The sequence below is a fragment of the Leptonychotes weddellii genome, chromosome 3, assembly GCF_054177405.1.
Source record: "Leptonychotes weddellii isolate Sample4059 chromosome 3, ASM5417740v2, whole genome shotgun sequence".
Taxonomy (NCBI): Eukaryota; Metazoa; Chordata; class Mammalia; order Carnivora; family Phocidae; genus Leptonychotes; species Leptonychotes weddellii.
The window spans coordinates 27,709,126-27,730,625 of NC_138371.1; the positions used below are offsets into that span (position 1 = coordinate 27,709,126).

The 21,500-nt window shown below is 39.8% G+C and overlaps 1 protein-coding gene across 4 annotated transcripts in view; it reads right to left on the reverse strand.

The window, feature by feature from the left end:
* Positions 1-21,500, reverse strand: part of PARD3B (par-3 family cell polarity regulator beta) — a 985,082-nt gene that overhangs the window by 369,739 nt on the left and 593,843 nt on the right. For all 4 annotated transcript variants that reach the window (XM_081813815.1, XM_081813816.1, XM_081813818.1 and 1 more), the window contains 3 exons: positions 19,260-19,392; positions 11,964-12,063; positions 5,148-5,263 (listed from right to left, as the gene is read on the reverse strand). In XM_081813815.1, the coding sequence (XP_081669941.1) occupies positions 5,148-5,263; positions 11,964-12,063; positions 19,260-19,392 (349 nt within the window). The remainder of the gene's footprint in view (positions 1-5,147; positions 5,264-11,963; positions 12,064-19,259; positions 19,393-21,500) is intronic.

Below are 21,500 nucleotides of genomic sequence, written 5' to 3' on the forward strand. Positions count from 1 at the left end.
CAAACTGAGGGTTCTAGAGGGGAGGGGGGTGGGAGGATGGGTTGGCCTGGTGGTGGGTATTGAGGAGGGCACGTTCTGCATGGAGCACTGGGTGTTGTGCACGAACAATGAATCATGGAACACTTCATCTAGAACTAATGATGTAATGTATGGGGATTAACATAAGAATAAAAAAATAAATAAATAAATAAAAAAAAAAAAAAGAGACTATGGGACATGGAATGTTAACAATCTTCATTGTCAGGGAACTTCCTAAACTTCTGTGTGACTGCCTCATGCATCACTTGAAGCTCATTTCCTCTCATTGAACAGGCAGGACAGCTGGCCAGGCTTCCATCTGCACTGTCCTCAGTCTTCTCTGTGTTACAGAACACCCTTCTGAAATGGGAGAAGGCCAATTTGAAACAAAAGTAAAAACAAAAAAAAAAGAAAAAAGAAAAAAACCCAACCAACAAAAAAACAACAACCTTGTGGGAAATAGTATTTTAAACTGAACTTTCAATGGGCCTATAGATTAGGTCAGGGAATGAGCCAAAATACTGAAGCACTGTCCCTTGAATAATTCAGGTTAATTCTTAAATAGTATTAACGGGGTCATAAGACACCAGGCTTGGAAATTAAAGATGTTTATGTCTCATCAAAAAGTCTTTGAATGTAACTCTCTGGCATACTGCCAAAAGGACAGCTCTTTGGGGGAAAACCCTATGCCAAAGGCCAAAGAGGCAGCTGTGTTATTCAGCTCCTGAGAGCTTCCAACTCAACACCCACACAAGCTCAATTATGAGCAAATTAAAGGGATCCAGACCGAACACAGTAATTCTGGTAATTCAAATAAATAGAGGAAAGTCTACAATTAGTAGGAAAAGATTGATTTTCTGGAAAACCCAGAAAATGACACCCTAACCTCTATGCATAAGCACAGTTACATCCAATTATTTAAAAATAAATTTCCTTTTATTCATCATTTTAATCATTTCTGTTCTGTCTTAAAGGTGGCCACATGCATGCCAGCAAAAGTATTTACAAAATATTGAAGCAGAATGGCCTCAAAAAAAATCTATAATGGATATATAGGAATTAATGAGATTGAGTAAAATTGTAATCAAAGTTTTATACCTACTTTTACAGCACATAGATAACGCACTGTTCATTTCTACCTTTTCTGAGTACAGAGAAAAATTTCGAGCCATTCAGAAAGAACAAAGTTTGACTATTGTGGAATCTATTACTATAATTCATTATATTAATAATGAACAAAATACACATGGTCATTCTGTATAGATCCTTAAAACTCACTTAATAAAATTCAACATCTCATTAATCTGACTGAGTAAACTTTTTTAGGAAGGTAGGAGTACAAGGACATTTATGTAACGTGATATAAACATTTCTTCTATCAAGAACCATCAATGAAGTCATAATTAATGCACACACACAGTGGAAGCATTCTTATTTAATCTTTAAATTCATTTTGTTGAGCTGATCTAAAGTTCATGTGGGAGAGTAAATGTATATGAAGAGCCAAAGTGATTTTACAAAAGAAGAAAAATCAGAGGAAATTTTTCCTGTAAGTTATCAAAATAGAGTGTAATAGCATATTGATAATATAAACAAGGTGACATTGGCATGGAAGAGACAAATATGTCAATAGAATATGTCTAGAAACTGACCAATGTATGTAAGGAAACAATATTCAATGTTAATGTATTCTGCTTTAATGGGGAAAGGATGTAAAAATCAATAAATGTTCTTAATAATTTGCCTGTTGTCATGAATAAACATTTTTTCCACCTCACACACCATGGATAAATATATTACAGATTGGTAAATATTAAAAAAAAAAGCCTTCAAAAGTACTAGAAGAAAATAATGTGATAAGTATAAAACCCAGAAGTCATAAAGGAAAAGATAGAAATTTTTTTATTACGAGACTGAAGTTTTCTTCACAGTAAAGGATATCATAATCAAACTAAGATGACAAATAATGGATTGAAAGAAATTCTTTGCAACATAAATAATAACATTCTTTTTTTTAAAAAGATTATTTATTTATTTATTTTTAAAGATTTTATTTATTTATTTTTTAGAGAGCGAGCGAGAGAGAAACAGCATGAGAGGGGAGAGGGTCAGAGGGAGAAGCAGGTTCCCCGCTGAGCCGGGAGCCCGATGTGGGACTCGATCCCAGGACCCTGGGATCATGACCTGAGCCGAAGGCAGATGCTTAACCATCTGAGCCACCCAGGTGCCCCCAAAAAAGATTATTTATTTGGGAGAGAGAGAGTGCATGTACTCGAGAGTCGGGGGAGGGGGGGCAGAGGAAGAGAATCCTCAAGCCGACCCCCTACTGAGTGGGGAGCTTGACATGGGGCTTGATCTCATAATCCATGAGATCATGACCTGAGCCAAAACCAAGAGGTGGACGCTTAGCTGACTGAGCAACCCAGGTGACCCCATAACAACATTCTAAAGACAAAAAGAATTAAGAAATGGAAACATTTTTGGCAAAGGATATAAATTAGCAAATCACAGAATGTGAAATACAAATGGATCCCCTGAAAAAACAAAAAAAAACAAAAAATACCCTAAACTCTCAATCCTAAATTCAGTCAAAAGGGAAAAAGCAAATTGCAAATCCAGATTCATTCACATAAAACTGTACAACTATTATAAAGAAACACAATATGTGATATAGATATATGTACGTAGATGGTGCAGCAAATAAAGTGCTACGTATGTATACATAGCCAACTATTTTTCAATCATGTTTCTATCTGGGGATGAGAATACTTTTTTCTCACAAGAGCTGTCTATCTTTTGAAACATAAGTGAAATTAAGTAAATGGAACTCACTCACCTTTAAAATAATTTGAACATAATATGCAAGTTAAAATGCTAGCCTAGACTCAGCAACAAAAATGAAACAAAAACAAAGGTACTAATTGGGACCGTTAGCCTTCAAAGATTCCTGTAGACTTTGGAAAGGAGAACTATCCAACATAAAGGACTAGATAGATAAAAGGTTTTATTTTTTTAAGTTTTGAACCATATGAAACTGCTAGTTTTCCAGGTCCAAAAATAGTCAAAAGCACTGATTTGATATTCAGCCTAAATACCTGAGGATGGATGGATGGATGATTGATTTTTTACTTTTTGAAGATTGGATCTTGACCCTGATATCTTTATAAGCATAGCCACCACCCTTTTTAGTAAATATAATAATTCCTTAGGTTGCCCACTGCTACTTATAGAAAATGAAATGACTTCACAATAATCTTTTCACCTAACCAAACAGGAAAGACACTTCCAAATGTTTACCATCTGGTATCATCTGAGCTTATGTGCTAAGAAAATCAACATGTTTATTGAGCTCCCTCAATTGTTTTGGGGACAGGGGTTCAGAATGGCTCTAGAATGCTGCCCTCTGCAAGACTGTTAGCTTTAAACTGGCATTTCCTGGAAGAGACCAAACTTTGATGGTGTATAAAATATTTGTATACCAAATTTTACCACTTCTGCTGTATGGTGCGTTTAAGCCACAGCTTTGGCACCTATGTCCTGAAAACAGCTCGGGACCTCTACCCAATGAGGCAAACTGAACAAACATTACTATTGTCGCTTATGGTGTAAGTCCAATAGAATGCAATGAGTGACTGCTACCTATACATATTTTGGAAGGGCTGTTTCAATGTAAAAATAGAAAACTTCTCAAAAACAAAGTTTTCAGAAACAAAAAAATATAAACAGAAATACTGTTTCTGGATACACCTTAGGCTTTATTTTTACAGATTTGATAATAGCTTTTCTTTCTTAAAATGGGTGCCATTTTTTTTCTTTTGCAGAGAGTTTTTTGGAACTTTTTGTTTTAACTAAATGAGGAAAATAGTAATATATTCTTGCCCCAAATTAAAAGAGATTTTTATCTATTTGTTTTCTTCATAGAGTAATTGGGAAGACAGAACAAAAGATGTTTATCAAGCACTTTATAAAAATCAGTTGCTCCTCAAATTATTAGTAATAACCTCGGTCACTGTCACACATGATTCCTTTGGTTTGTCAAAGGTTCATGCTGGAGAAAATCCCCTTTTCTGACCAGGGCTCAGCTTTTCTATCCCTCTCTTGCTATAGGTGATCAGAGCAAATGTATCCTAGTGATCTAGTTAATTTGTAGAAAATAGAATCAATTTCTCTTGTTTCATCATGATTGAACGTTTTTCTGAACTCCTGTAAATGAGTAAGAGCTAAGCACTATTTATCAGATTGTTCTGTGGAGCACATGGTTTTGATTATTCTATATTCTTGTTGCTAACTAATGAAATATGCAATACGTCTCAAGAGAAAACATTTGCAAAGCACGGCCTGTGAGCACCCAGCAGCAATGAATATTTGCTGGGGATTTATTTTGCACTTGCACCCTTCCCTCATAGTCCTCTCTCTCCAACAGCCCGTGAGAGCACAGCAATGTGCTTGGGTGTCTGAAATGTCTTCTGGGGTCCCACATCGTAGGACCTGGAGAACATCGTTTCCAGGGGGCCCTCGTTCTGCACTAGCAGCCAAGAGTCACCCTGAAATTCCCTGCGGAGCTCAGAACCTCAGTGAGGTCCTTCAGGCATGGACCCAGGGTACCTTGACAGCCTCCATCTGGCAAACTCAAGGAACCCTTTCCCCTCCAGTGTTAACAGGATCTGAAGATGGGCATTTCAAGAGATAAATCGGGAAGATTTATCACTGCTGCCATCCCTGTCCACTGCACATAGAGATAGGAAACCCCGTGGAAGAGGATTCATTTAACCCTATTATCTTCCCAGGCCCCGCAGCGGGTATGTTCATGAGAACGGCAAAGTCACTGATAGAAGTGAGAGTGCAAATACAAAGGCAGGTGAGTCACTGATGCTGACGGCATCCAGATCATCTGGAAGGAATAATCGTATTTTTCTGACCAATATGGACCGCCTTATAAAAATGTCATTCATCTCTCTTTTAAAGAGGGGTAATTACAATTAAATGTGTGAGACCAATATCCCCTCCTCCAGCCTGGGGCCGACTTCGCCCCCTAAGGTTGGAGCTGAGGCAACAAAGGGAGGACATTCAGGAAGATAGATGGGCTTAAGGCTGGCGTGCTGACCTGGATGTCACTCACCCTCACTTACCAAGGTCCATGCTCTTGGAGGCTTTCAGATTCATCGATTCAGGCTGCCTGGCCGGTGTCACAGATCTGAAGTGCATGTGCTGATCTGGAAAATATACTGCTGAATCCACCCCAGAGCTGTGGAAAGAAGCCATACGCCGTATTTAGATTTGGAATAAAAAAATTTTTTTTTTTCTTTTGGTAAAGGAAGCAGTTCTCATTTTGAACCCAGCCCCACCTCATATCCTCTCCAGCTCCCAACCATGTATTTTCAACCGATTCTGGAATCTCGGGTGGCTTTTATGAGATGTAGCAACTCTATTTTTATGTATTTTATCACACTCCACAATTTAAATAAAATATTCTCTGGTTAATATCATGTTTTCCTCTTCACTGATTTCAGCTAATTGGGATCCTGCTGTACAATACATAACTTCAAATGGGAAAGCCAGGCGTGGAAGGAACTGGAGGAGGTCAGCAGATACTCACAGAGCCTAGAAGCGGGGTTAAGAGATCTCTGAGGGCTAAGCATGCCCTTCCTTTAAAAACAAGTAAAGGCTTGTGTACTTTAGAGAAGACCATCCTGCTGAAAGACTGCCGGCTGCAGTGGTTTGGTCTCCGACTTTATTTAGGCCTATTTCCTGAAACTAACATTCATACCGAGCACACAGTCTACTCATTAATAACACAAAAAGGAAAGAACAAGAAAAGCACAGTTTAGACACCAGATATATTAAATGCCCTTATGGGCTTCCCAGTACTTGTAGTCAATCTCAAAGAACTCTATTTCTGCTAAATATTTTATTTATTTGGCTTGAGGATGGAGGGGATTATACAAGGGAATTATAGACAATGCTTTATTTCTTGGTCTAGAAATAAATCATATTTATAAATTTTGTAAATTAAATTACAGCTGCTTTCTCCCCTCGTATTCTCATATATTGAGAAAGTTAATATGGTGGCTCATTTCAGCATAACTTTAGTCTTAAATACAGTGAAACTCAAATCAAGTGTCCGATAAATCTGAAAGTACTGAGGTTGAGGTTTTCAAACAGTTGGGATTTGACACTGTAAACAGGAAAGCAACAATAAAAAAAAATGAACCATCATGAATGAGAATCCTTCAAAAATGTACAGGGGATCTCAATTTCTTAACCAAATATACCAAAATAAGTTTCATCTTTCCTTGAAACTCATTAGTTATGCACATTCAATACTGCCTTTATTAAAATTAAAATGCAGCAATAGTAATACTGCTGAGTCAATAAATGAACCCCCATTATTGTAATACAGTGGGGGGCTTACGGAAGTACCCGCATCAGGCAGCAGAGCACAGAGCTCAAGAGCCCAGATGCCAAAGCAGTGCTGCTTAGTTCTAAATCCCGGCTCTGCCCCTGACTAGCTGTGGGGCCTACACCCAGCACTGAACCTCTCTGTGCTTCAATTTCCTGATGCATAAAATGGGTCTAACTCCACTCCTTACTTCACGGGGTTCTTGAGAGATACAATGAGTTTGTAAAGTAAAAATAAAAAGATTTGTAAAGTCAGGAGAATGGATTCTGACACAGAGTAGATGCCAGTGGGAGCATTTAGGAAACAACTAAGCAGGTAAATAAATAGACCCGCTTTTGCTTCCCAAATGACCATACATTTTTGCTTTTCGAGTCATCTATACGATTTTTTCCAGTCTCTTTCTTTCTCTGTTTTGGTCAGGGTCTCGGTAGACCTGGGACTAAGAGCCCTTCTCTCCTTCTATTTATTTTCAGGTTTTTTCCTTTTTTTTAACAAATATTATTTATTTTTTTTTAACTGCGGTAAGGTTGACACGCGATGTTACATTAGTTTCAAGTATACAGCATGGTGCCTCCAACAAGTTTATCCCTTCTGCTATGCTCAGCACGAGTGGAGCTAAGGGTAATGTGCCGTGATGGTCAGGAACCTGGGCTAGAGAGCCCTGAGCCAGGGCGCGTGGCCTCAGTGTACTAGTCCCCGCAAGAGAGAGTATTAGGATGTATAGAGTTGTTGTAAGAAATGAAGGTATGGTATATGCTAACAGTAACGCCTAGAACACAATGAGAGCTCGATCAAAGTGAGCTGTTAAATCTTTTCTTTATTTCTGTAGGCTAGAGAGGGCCTGAGACGCTCTTCAGTGAAGAAATTATACATGGTTTCATGAAAGTTTCTCAAGAAATTCAAATCTACTCTTTAGAAAGCTTTTTTGTTTGTTTGGCTTCTTCCTTGGTGTCTGGCTTATATTTTCAATCGATAAAACCAGTGGCCTATATGGAGTATATTAGATGTGGTAGGGAGTGATGACAGAATATGCCAGGTGTGAGTAAATCTCCTTGCACCACAGGGCTACGGACGCTGGCCTTGCATAACAGCATCGCTCGGATTGTTTCGGCCCATTTTAAAGAAGAATTCTGAGGGGCTACTGTGAACATGAGCTTCCCCCTGAGCCTTGATGTTTTGGAAGCACTTGCCTTTAAATGTGGTATTCGACCTTTATTTGCACTTAGTTTCACATCCTTTGATCTCTTGTGATGATGTGGTTTTAGTGTCAGAAAGACTCATGGCCTTCAGAGAATCGAGAATTTAAGAGCCGGGAGGCATTAAAGGTCACCTCATCTAACTCCTCATCTTGTAGATAAGACACTGAGGCCCAAAGAGGAGCTGCTGTTCCAAGGTCACACAGATGGCCAGTGGCAAAGTGAGGACCCAAACTGTGGCTTCTTCATGTTGCCTTTTCTCAGAGCCACAAAAGCTTTGGCTGACATGGTGGCCAGCCCGGGGCACAGGTGCTGCTGATAAGTACTCCAGGAACATCCAAACGTTCCCTTTGGGGCAGATTCACTCCCTCTCTTATGCTGCTTGCGTTTTAGGTTAGCTTTGTGTTTCAGTAGAGTGCTACATACCATGAAATAAAAGGAAAGCAAAGAGTTAACCCAAACAGATGCCCTGTGTTACAACGAAAGCCATTTGAGGAGGTGGTTTAGGACCAACATGAATATTCCTCATTAAAACTTAGGTAGCACTGCATTTACAGAGCTCTGCTCAAGGAAGACTATGGGAATCTACCTAACTGAGGCACACACTGGTTAACCCACTTTATTGTCTTACTTTACCAAACTAGGCACTAATTGACAAATTAAATACAAGAACTCACATTTCTTGAGATTCTCGGGAAACAATGATCCCCATCCCCATTTTAAAGAAAGCAAGGTGGCAATGCCCCTTGATGCAGTAACGTCAGGTAAGGGTCAGTCTAAATAAAGTGAATTTTTTGGTAAAAATGTTTACATATAATGAAGGCTGATAAAAGAACTAAAAAAGCCGCTTTCTACAAATGAGTGTAACAAATGTTCATATATATGTGTGTGAGTGTGTGTGTGTGTGTATACACACTATGCATACCTGAATATATCCATTAAATTGATGATAGCGATTTACACACCAGTTGCCATTGCTTTGAATATGACCAAGTGTACGTTTTGAAACCTTCGAGAGAAGGACCCATTTTGCCATGGTACAAAATTAGAAATAAGGCAAGATAAGGCTGATATTTAAGAAGGGGAGTGTAATATGAGAAATTACAGGATTAGAGCCAATATACTGTGCATTGGTCTATGAACTTATACAGTGCACTTAAATAATGAAGTGTAGTATTGAATTAGTTAGTGTGAAAACATTTTAGACATGTAAGTGAGACTAGTAAGACCATTTGTAATTTTATTGGAAGTTTTTGGAGGGAAAGGGTGACACGGTGATTAACTATAAAATCTGACATATTTTAATTTTGAAGAAAGTCAGCACGTGCTCATGGCTCAGGGGGCTGCCGTAGAGGCTGTGGGAAGCTGCGAGCTGACAGCAGGCCAAAGCCACGGTTTAGATAAAGGCCACGTCTTCAGCATGAACAACCAGGGGATCTATCAAATAGAAATGATACTCAATGTCAAATTATGCTGCATAATGAATCAATAAAGGTAGCAGGAAGCATATGCCAGCGTCCTGAATGTGGTGACAAATCAGGAATGTGAAAGACATATAAGACCCAGCCATGAATGTTCAAGGAGAACTGTCAGAAATCAAAAGGAAGGAGAAGATTTTGAGAGGTATGGCAAAAAAAAAAAAAAAAAATTCTGAAATCTCAGGTGTCCATCCATGAATAGGCTTCAACAACTGGCTACTATGAATGAGAGTAGATACAGAAAGGAAGGGAGGGAGGGAAGGAGGGGGGGAGGGAGGGAGGGGAGAGACAGACCCAGAGAACCCAGAGGGAATGGAGAAAGAAAAAAATATGATCATGTAGGGAATAACCAAATGTTGTCTAAACTGTTAATAAAATTCAATATATTCTGTCTGTTCCTAATTTGCCTTAAACCCTCTCTGAGAGATCACAGTAGAAAATATACTTCCTTTGTATTTATTTTTTATTTAGACACATATATTCTAAACTTTTGTCCATAATTGATGACATCATAACTACAGGTAACTTCCGTAAATTCCTGATGTCATTTTGGTTCAAGATAACAGGCATGAAGTCTGATCACGTCTGCATCTCACTTCTCATGCAATAGTTGTGTTCTGTTTCAGAAGGCTGGCTACATCCCTAAACCACCACTTTTCCCTTTTAGAGGGCTTTTAACTTTTTTTTTTTTTTGAAAGCCAGGGCGGCCTTCCTTGCTCAGCCCTCCTGGTCCCTTCCAACCCTTCCTCCATCCCAAGTTCCACACATCCAAACCCCCCCCCCCCCCCCACCGCCTCGCTGCTGCCGGTCACCTAGGCAATGCAGCAGCTTGCAGGATGGTGCAGGTCACGAGATCCCAGGGGGAAGAGTTTCAAAGCTTTACATTTGTTCCTTCCATCTCAAAAATGTCTTTGGCTCTGCCCCTTCCTCTCCAGCCATGCTGTTCCTCTCTTCATTCTGGCCAGCCCAATCTCTTCTCTTGCCAGTCCCTATCCTTGTTTATGACTTTCCCCATCCACAACTGAACTCACTCAACCTGAGACTGTCATCAACACCTCCCGCCACACCCCACCCCCCCAAGAAATTTGTGGAGACACTGAAGAAGCCAAAAAGGCCATTGCTAATTCCTGATAATTCCATCTCTGCAATATCTCTGATGCCCTCTCTCACCTGAAGAGGTTTCTCATCTGAAAGATTCTCCCCACCCTCCCCAGCACAGATCCTTAATACCTTTCACTGCTACTGCCCTAGAAAATGTCCAAAGAGTCTCTGGCTTCCAGTGGATGTTAACCTTTCTCCATCTCCCTAATGCCTGTTGTGCACAACTAAAACCCAGGTCTTATCATGCTCACTGCTGAAACCCTACCACAAGGTTTGACCATCTAATGAAGGAAGTCTGCATTCCTTATCTTTGCACTCTGCGCTCTAGCATCTGGCCAGTCAGCCATGATACAAGTTGCACAAATCAACTTCCTTTCCCAGCTGCCATGCTGTTCCTTCTACCCTTCCCTCTCTCTGAAATTCCCCTCCTTCCTGGGCTTTTCTCATGTCCACCTCTGATTCATACTTTGAGGTTTAGTTGAAATGTCACTTTTCCCATAAATTTTCCCTGATTCCTCTATCTGGAAGCATCTCCTCTGTGTTGGATGTCCACAGCATTTTCTCTATACCTTCTGGTAAATACCACTTTGTCCCTTGTGTGCTAGTTATCGTTTTACCTACTGGCCTACCATCTTCTTGAGGGTAGGGTTTATATCTGATTCATCTTTGCATTATTCCAACACTTTTGCATATATATACAGAATAAACAGTAAAGTAGAATGAATGAAATTATTTTTTAAATGCATTTTGTTATGGCCACCAAACTGCCATTTTTGATTCAGGTTTGAGGCAGGCAATGGAAATGAATGGACAAAATTAAATATGTCTACATTTTCTTTCAAGAAACCCCTAGAAAACTGATCTAGAACATTACTGTAATTATCCACCCAGTTGGTGAAATTGGATTTGAGTCAGATAGCGGACTTCAAAAATGAAGGAATCAGAGATAGCTAAATATAGGTAAGCTTCCAGCTAAAAGAGTTAGCTATACTCTTTTGGTGGTGTTTTATTTTTAGCAGATTGTAATAAAAAGCATAATAGGAATGACACCAGCATTGCTGCAAGAAAAATGAAAAAATTCCACAGGATTATCCTGGGACATAGAATGGAATAAAATACACAGTTTTTAACAGCCATAATAAATACAGAAAATAGCAAAGGGACAAGTTAATGATTTTTAAAACTAATCAGAAGAACGAAATCTATGAATTCCACTAGTCAGATGGTGTGTATACTTAGTAAATCTCTCTCTCTCATGCTTGTGAGATTCTAAAAATTATTGATTTTTTGGTTTCTATTACAGAGTGGATATAATATTGGGCACTCTTTTCAATATTTTAGATTATATATGGTGTTGCTTTAATTTTTAGATTCCACTAACTTTCTTGGAACATTTATTTTTAAAATATCTTTAGGGTTTGCCAATTACAAATGAAAAAAGAAAAAAAATCAACTAAGCTTTATGTCCTCTCAGTTTTGTTTTATACCTTCCCATAGAACCTTTTAAGTTCTCTGGTTTTTCAACATGATAAAAGAAAGTTCAAAAATTTTCTTAAATATTTTATAATATATGATGAATCTTAAATTCCAGGAAGCAAAATATGAACATTCTAAACTACTAATTTTAGCTATGAGGAGTTTTCACTGAAAAGGTATTATAGATGCTATGAGATTTCCATTCTGGAAAGAAATAGAGTCAAAATCAGGTTGCTGGGTTTTCCTAGAAACACTGTACTGGGGAACGTTGATGAGCTCTCATTTTATCAGTACCTGTGGCTGTAATCTTCAGTGCCCAGTTCCAGAATGGGATGTGGTGGTGGAGAAGGCGGGACCTCAGCCTCGGCCCATCTGTCACTGGGGAGGAATAGCTCTAAAAAACAAAGAACCAATGAAGCTGTGGTCAATGGGAGGCAGAGCTATTTGGTGCCTGGCTTTCTTTCGGTCCATCTCACAGATGCCATCTGCACCAACACATTAACCAACCTGAAATCAATAAGTCCTCCTACAGAACTGATTCAGGATTTGTATGGGAGCTAAGGCAGCCCTGGGTGAGGAAATCTAAGCCTGCTAATAGGTTTTTACCCTATTAGCAGCAACCCAAGGCAAGTCAAAACCGTGCACCCTGAATATCATTTCCCAGCTACGGAAGGCTGACAGTAGCTCATGACGCGTGTTCTGTGGAAGATTAACAAAGCCATCTCTTTCATGCCTTAATGGTTTTGTAAACAAGACTCTCTCATGAATACGCTGGGTTATGTGGTGATTTAGGTATTTGCCTTAGTGACAAAAAGTACTTTAAAAAAAAAAACCCAAACATGAGATACTTTATATCTACTCACCATTTAGAGATGGTAGAGGGGAAAAAATACTCTTTTTGCATCTGTGCCACAATGGAAATACGTGGGTTTGAGGCCTTGGAAGCAAAAGACTAGGGTCAGACCTGGTTTTCTCACCTACTTAAAATGTACACTTTTTCAATCTCTTCTACTCTGGAAGAACTAGACATGTATCCTGAATCTTACTACAACCACTAACAAGCAGGTTTGTTGAGATCTTATCGTGTACCAGACATTGCGCTAAGCATTATGTACATTATGTCATCTGATGCTCATCCTTATTACCAGCACTAATGAACGGATGAAAAGCATGAGAGAGCAGCCTGGGGGAGAGTCAAGTTTGTGCAGCAAGGCCGCCAGGTCCCCAGTCATGGCTCCCACTACTCTGTGAACGTGGCCCAACTATTCAACTTCTCTAAGTGTTAGTTTTTGAAATCTATAAGGTGGGAATGAGAATAGCTTCATTAGAGGAATATAAGAATTATATAAGATGGTGCATATTCACACAGATTTATAAATGCAAAGTGCTAATAAGCAACTAAAAGATTATTCTTCTATACCCCCTAAACTCTACTGTGTATCTATTACAGTGAGAGATTCGGTAAAAGGTGGACCCTATTTGTCTTGATTGCTGGAACAAGAGAAAAGTGTCCCTACCCCTGTGAAATGTTGCTGGTAAAAGAACCTGCTTGATTTGCCCACATGCCAGGTGTGATGGTTACTTTTATGGTTAACTTGACTGGGCCCAAAGTACCCAGATAATTAATCATACGTTATTCTGGGTGTGTCTGGGGGGTTGTTTTTTGGGTGAGCTTAGCATTTAAATCAATAGACAGAGTAAAGTAGATTGTCCCCCCATAATGTGGGTGAACCTCATCCATCAGTTGAAGGCCTTAGTAGGACCAAAATGCTGACGTTCTTCTGAGTAGGAGAGAATGCTTCCTTCCTGACTGTCTTCAAACTGAGACACTAGCTTTTTCCTGCCCTTGGGACTTAAACAGAAATACTGACTCTTCCTGGGTCTTGAGTCTGCTGGCTTTCAGGGCAGGACTACACCGTTGTCTCTGCTTGGTCTTTAGCTTTGCTCATTCACCTTGCAGTTGTTGGGACTTGCCTGGCTCCATAACCATGCGAGCCAATTCCTTATAATAAGTCTCATTATATCAGTTATTATATGTTCTTACGTATATGTCATATATATTATATATTATACATTATATGTTATACGATGTATAATATAATGTCTATTATACATTAAATACATATAAATACAAACGCATCCCATTGGTTCTTCTATGGAGAACCCTGTTCCACACTCTGCTCCAGGGACTAGTAGGATATGGAGGTAGTTCTGGCAGTGCTGACATGTCCCTGGGTAGAAGGCTGGACGCAGGAGTTCTGATAGGCAGGGTGACCAGGGTACAGAAGTGTGGTGAGCGAAGGCAGTCAGCACTGTCCCCCTGCACCGCCTCCCACCCAAGTGATCTAGTGAGTTGGTAATACAGTGGCAATCAGGCAGCCAGAGACTTGCTGAGAGAAATAGAAGGATACACTGTAAACTGGAGACAAGGGACACATTGGGACAACATTTTCCACTGGCTCTAATCTCTCTACCCTCAACTTCCTAGCCCATCTTTCACACTGGTGATAAACACAGCCATGATCATGTATCCTTGGCCTCTCAGAAACATTTCAGTTGCACACAACAGCCTAGAGAATAAAGGTCTACACCCCTGGCAGGCAACGTCAGCTCCTTATCACACACTAGCTACCCAAGACTACTTACTGTTCCCCAACCACAAGCCTGGGCCTTCTTGCCTCAGTGTGTTTGCTTACATAACTGCAAAATCTAGTCCCAACCATCAAAGTCCCACCCTTCTCTCAAGATCCACCTCAGTATTTTTATAACAGTGGTAGAGAATACTAGTGCTCACTCTATCTGTGTCCCTCCTTTCTTCCTGCACATACAGACCCCATTTCCCAGCCTTCTTTGTCCCTAGACTTGTTCTTGCCAATAGCATGTGAGTTGCTCTGGTCATTGACATCCCCAGTATCAGTGGTTACGAAAGGGTACATTCTCTCCACCTGTCCCATCTTCCAGCTGCAAGGAGGAGGGGATGAGGCTCTAGAAAATGGCCCAGCTACCAATGGAAGGAACCCAGGTCCTCCATCACTGCAGGGAGCACAGCTCCCATCCTCCTGCTACCACACCTCACTGGGCTGTGATATGACAAGAAAAATACTTTCACCGTCTTTATCCCCTGATATTTGGGGTTTATCTATTAATATTATGGAAAACTACTCCATTTATAACATTTATCACATGCTGCTATTGCAATGAGCTATCAATCTATCATCTATGTATCTATATCTATTTCTCTTACTGGACTATGGAGAAACTCCTCCTTGTCCTCTTTCTCCTCTCCCTCCTCTTCTTCAGCATCTTCTCTGGATTCTTCAAGTTTTATTACAATTGTTACCTTTAGATTTTTTTTAGAGAGAGAGAAAGATTGCACTGGGGGGCGGGGGGCAGAGGGAGAAGGAGACAAGCAGACTCCTCACTGAGCAGGGAGACTGACATGGGGCTCAATTCCAAGGCCCCAAGATCATGACCTGAGCTAAAATCAAGAGTTAGGTGCTTAACCAACTGAGCCACCCAGGTACCTGTTACCTTTAATTTTTATTTCATCCATATGAACAATCTACATATTTTTAAGTGTCTATAGGTACAGAGGCAAATATCTTCTTTGTTGACTCTCTATCCATGGTATATTTTTAAACATGTTCAGATGTTATAAGTAATTTTTCTTTCTCTTGGCCCAAACACCTCTATTAACCCTCTATCAGTGTGAAAATATGGAATTCTTTTCTCCAAAATATAGTATTTCTGGATTTCATCACATGTACAAGGTTAAGTTTTGATGGTCATCCTATAATATATGCCTGTGAATGTTGACAGTGCAGCCTCAAGTAACTACTTCATGACCCAATAACCCTTATTTTAATCTTTTTTTTTTTTTTTTATTGTTGTTACTTGTTTTACAGACTCCATCCTGCTAGGGTCAGATCAGAAAAGAAGAGTGAAAAGGGACTGCAACTTTAGACAAGGGCTCAGCGGGCTATGGCCCTGGTCCAAAACAAGCCCGCCATTCGGTTTTGTACATAAAGTTTCATTGAGCAGTTATGCTCATTCTTTTCCTACTGTCCATGGCTGCTTTTGGACTACAGCGGCAGAGCTGAAGACCTGAGACCGAGATCCCCTGGCCTGCAAAGCCTAACCTATCTGGCCCTTTACAGATAAAATTTGATGACCCCTTGTTTTTTATTTTTTTTAATTAGAAAAAATTTTAAAGCCTATTCTTGAGGGCTATAACAGCATTGTATTCTTTTCTGAAACCCTGATGGTGTATTCTACACAATGGAGGTATCCAATAAACATCAGGCAAATTGAAAAGAATAATTCAATTTCTGATCACCACTGCAGAGGGAATGCCTTACGTGCTACAGAGGAGTGGACACATGCTGTTTCCCCAGAGAAGGCACATTAGGAATAATTATACATTATGTGTCTGCCCAAAGGACCCCAGGGAACATGGATCCAGTGAGACAGGACACACAACCGAAGGGGTTTGATTTGGGGTGGGGATGGAAGTCCTCCAGGAGCCCTTCCTGGATGGTGATCCTGAGCAGACTTAGGGCAATGGGTGACTCACACATGGGGCTGGGGTGCAGTAGAATTGAGAGGGGAGGGGAAGCAGGAATAGAGCACAGAAGGGGGAGACGAGAGCAATTAAAAGGGAACTAATAACAAACCAGAGGCAAATGGTGCTTATTACTATTACTTAACCATTACTTGGCCACGGGTGAGATCTAGCAGCAAAATTCTTCAGAAAATACAGTGTTGGTATTTCATATTCTTTATTACCATTTAAATGCTTAATAGGATTTTATAACTAAACTGTTGGGACACAGCCCCCATCCTGACCCCTTACCATTTGGGGCACCACACTCATTCTACTGCAGGCATTGCTAGCAATTCTCCAACACAAATGTGAATTTTCTGGTGGTACAATTTCTACAAACGTTAGTTCTAAAAATGCCTTTTCCCTGTTACGGCTTGACAGGAGTATGTGTATATATATAAAAAAAATAACCAAGGAACTGTGGGTGGTATGTACTATTATTACAATAAGAGAAGGAACCCAGCATATCAACATTGGATTTTTAAATATACAAAGGAAAGGAAAAAGGGAAGAAAAAAGAAGTGAATGTTTTGGCTGTAAAAGTTCCTTTCCACACTAGACATTACATTTTGTCAACTCAGTCTTGCTTTTCTGAAGGGGCTCCTTAAAAAACTTGGTCATGTTGAGTCAACACTCAGGTTTCACGAGGCTTACTGGCCTCTTGCTACCTCATGTGCAACTGAAACTCAGAAACTCTCAATGGTTCCCAAAATTTTAAATGTTTTTAGTATGACAAAGAGATGATGATCATGATATTTTTCTCCAGCATCATGTTTACAAATTCTATTATATATATTCTTATCTCTAAGTCAATAGGCTTACATAAAAGTAAGAGAATTTCATCTACAGGTCGCTTACGATTAAAATTTAATGAGTCTATACCTTGGTAGGCCTAATTCTTTAACTGAATATTGTATAACAGATCTACAAGGAAATAACAGCAATAGATTTTTCCTGCTTTAAAGAAAAATAATGTTCAGCGCAGTCCTTCTTGAAAGAACTGGATTTTTTTGTCACCTTGGAAAATTGACACGGGGGGAGGAAGTACAGCAGGAACCTTGTAGGTAGCTGACCTGCACGGTTTTTCACTGGTGTAAAATGTTGTTCTACCTGGAGGTAAGTCTCAAGAGGAAGAGAACAGACAGAGACTCCCAGTGGTTGTCTGTGGCCACACGTACTCAAAGGACCTAACTGTTCAGTGGAAATACAAACTCAAAACATTCTATTGAAGTTTCAAAGAATTATGACATTTTATTTTTAGCATGTGCTTTGACTGGACTCTATTACTTGAATTTTTTTTCCGGGTATATCCTTACATTTTAACTAGTTCTATAGTTTCGTTATTTTGGCCTTTGTTGGCCCTTCTAGAGATACTGTCCCATTTCCCTATCTCGATGTCCTCTAAAAATACTCCTTGTAATTACCACTCCAGTGTCAATATTTTATAGTTATTAAAAATGAGGGGCATCTGGTGGGTGTAGTTGGTGAAGTGTGTGACTCTTGATCGCAGGGTTGTGGGTCCGAGGCCCACGCTGGGTGTAGATATTACTTAAAAAATAAAATCTTTAAAAAAAATGAAACAAGATAGGGGATAACATGCCCACTACTCCTTTGGATGTCACTGGTATAATTAGGAATAAAACCTTTAACTTGGATTGTCACTGTATCACATGTTGCTTGAGAATTAAACGCCAATCAAATTATGTAAAGCCTAGATATTTTAATACACATGGCGATGTTCTTGATCACTATATGGGCACGGTAGAGAGAAGGCTGTTCTAGTCTGTGGAAAACTTGCTGTTCCTTCCCCAGATTCTCCTCCTACTGTGATTTAAGGTCTCAGAAAGAGATCTCGCTTTGTCAAGACAAATTTTAATTTCTTAAAGAAGACGAGAAAAGACAGAGTATTTTTTTTTATCTGATACAAAGTCAAGTGAGCTTTTAATGACACTCTTGGTATCAGGTGAAAGGACTTCAACAGTTTCAAGAGACCAATGTAAGACAAGGTCTGTGCTGTGGTTTAAGGAGTGAACTTGAATCAGAGAGATAGGGGCTGAATCCAGGCTCTGCACAGATCAAGTATGTGGTCTTGGGTTAATTATTTACTCTCTATTTCTTCATCTGTAAAATGAGGATAATAGTATTACCCACTTCCAGTGTGCATGTAAATTGCTTAACACAGACTCTAACAGACAGTAAACACTTAATAAATAAATGGCCACAGCTGTTGCTGCTACTCTCACTAAAATGGACTAAGTCAGAGGGAAAAAACGGCGTCCCATTCTGATAAAACAATTTAATTCTAGAGGAATCTGAGAGGTACAAGCCTGTTCTGATGGAGTTCTCAGAGTTTAGAACTTGTTCCCATGTAGTTAAATTTTGGTAACATCTTAAATGTAAATAAGGGATCAATTACATAAATAGTGCCTGCATTCAACAGATTACTATGCAACCACTAGTACAGGATAATAAGGGAAAGACAATGTAGTAAGGGAATAATAAGAGCATTCCAACTGTTACACAATGGTCTCGGTTCATGGTATTTACCACACTCTTCTAGAATCTGTGAATCATGTTATGACCATCTTATGGTTTAATACTAGTCCATACATTTTTTTTAAGTTTAATAGTTATTTACATTTGGTAACTTCCAATAATTAAAAGATTGTTAAAAAAAAAAATAACAGTTTGCCATTTTGTTTCTCCATTCTGCCATTTTGTTTTTGTTTGGCTTATTTCACACATCATCCTCCGTGTTTGGGGCAGCAAGCATAGAAACTGTCACTTAAACTGGAGGCGATGCCAGGAATCTGCTTCACAACTTCTGAGTCAGCTCTCCCACCCATCATCTCTCCGTGTTCATGACTCAGAGTAACAAAGCCTGCACTTAGTGTAATTAACTTCCCTTAGTCCTTTTTTTTTTTTTTTAAGATAGTCTTGTGTTTTCTCACGCCATTTTCAGTAGATGGAAATGGACAGACTCTTACCTTTCTGTTTGTCTTGTGAACTGTAAGTGCCAAATGGATTCAATGAACTATTATCATTTCTCCTGGAGGTGGTTATAGCGTTTTGACAATTCTCAAAGCATGGCTTAGAAAATGCCTCACACTCTGCAGGCTCCTAAGGGATAAAAATAAAAATTACATTTGCTTTTTAAATATGTTCGAACTTGGTCAATGAAAGCAAAGTAGGAGAATGATCAATTTATGAATGATCTTCCAAAAGTCTACTGCATGTACACACTCAACTGGAAAATCAAAATGGCCTTATCAGTTAAAAGATCTTTGAAGACGAAATACAAAAAATACTGACAATGTGGTGCTAAGGATTGGGAGTACTCATAGCCAACACCAAAGAGGATTAACTTTATTATTCTTTCCCCCCACTTACAAATGGCTTCTTTCAAATTTTCTTCCATCTGGGAGTACAGCTTGTGACAGTGTCAACACAAGAATAACGGTCCATGCCAAGGGTGTTTTTCTGCCAACCAGCTGGTTCCTCTCTCTCCCTCCCTCAGCGACTAAGTGCATATGCTCTAGGACAAGTCAGAACCTAAGCAGGTTTGCCACTCAAATGCCATGAGTGTATCCCGCTGCAGACACTGGGTCTGTTGGCCAGAAGCTAAAACAAACTCTGTGACAATAACAGACAGTGGTCCTCCTGAGCTTTTGCCCACTTTTTGGTATTTTCCCCTCCTATTTGGATGTTGACAGCCTGCAGACAAATTCATAGTGTCCTCAAAATGGCTGTATCCAGAGTAACAGGCCCGCAAAGCATGTTGCAGGGGTGTGAAGAGGGAGCGGCGGGGGGCCAGTTTCAGAGGGCTCCAGGTGTTTGTTCAAGAGGACTGAGGCACACAACTGGGGGCTGCTCTTGCTTAGACTGTGTGTCTTTCTAACAGATTTCAAGGAAGTCATGTGGAAGCCATCTCACCGTTGTGCCCCTGACCATTTGTTTTTGTTTTGTTTTGTTTTTTTAAAGATTTATTTATTTATTTGTTTGACAGAGAAAGAGAGAGCACAAGCTGGGGAGTGGCAGGCAGAGGCAGAGGGAGAAGCAGGCTCCCCGCTGAGCAAGGAACCCAATGTGGGGCTCCATCCCAGGACCCTGGGACCATGACCTGAGCCCAAGGCAGCCACACAAGTGACTGAGCCACCCAGGCGCCCCCCCTTGACCATCTGTGAGAGGAACAGGCCACATACAGAACACAGATCTGATCTCCAAAAGCTCTTCACTTCGGAGCAAAGCATTTGGCCCAAACAATTTTATTATACTTTCCTCTCAGTTCCACAAACTTGGTATCCTGCTAAACAAAATATTTAAAACATTCAATTTATGCATTCTTAATAATTAAAATATTTTCAGCTGCTGAAGGTCTCCTGGCTTCTTGTCGAGGCTTATAACACTTTGCCCACACGCAGTGTTACCCTCTGCCTCTGTGCTGCTAGTCAAACCAGAATCAGCAAACTACTCCTAAATTAAAGCCAGAGCCCCGGCAGGCAGGAGAGGTAGGACTGACTGCACATAGCCTTGTGCTTTAACAACAACAACAAGAACAAAAAAAAAAAAAATCCTCTTTCCCAGCTCTTTGATAAATGACACAATCGATATCCCAACAACTGATCAGTAACCAGCCTAATTAAAGTATTCAGCCTGTAAAAACAGGGCTGTCGTGGAGCCCTCCATTAGTGTCCCAGCCAATAAAAAATATAATGGATTTTTAAACATATTCTGCTTCTACCAAGATGAGCTTGTAGCGGGGAGGGAAATGTTTTGGGGAAGGGGGGAAAAAACAGGTCATAACCCATTTTTTAATACTAAGTCTCTAGGCTCAAATAGAATTACAATTGAACCTCAAGCTCATCCTTTGAAAAACATGGTTCTGTTTAAAATGATTTTGATTCCATCAAGGACTCATTATGTATTCTTCACGAGGTCCTCATCAAAACTGTTTACGTATCTTGTACATCTGGGTAATGTGGGAAAATACTCCAACAACTATATATTTTGACTTTTCTTAAGTAGCTTCTTCAATTTTTTTTATATCAATATAATGTTCAAGTAACCATTTTAGTATTCTTGCCAAATCTAACTAGTTGATTTGCCTGCATGTAGGAGCAGTGCTGGGACCTTTTTCTCGGTGACGCTGCCTTTTTATTGTACCTGAGGGTGACTGCGGCCCCACAGGAGAAGACACCACAAGCAGGAGTGCACCACATACGCTTTGA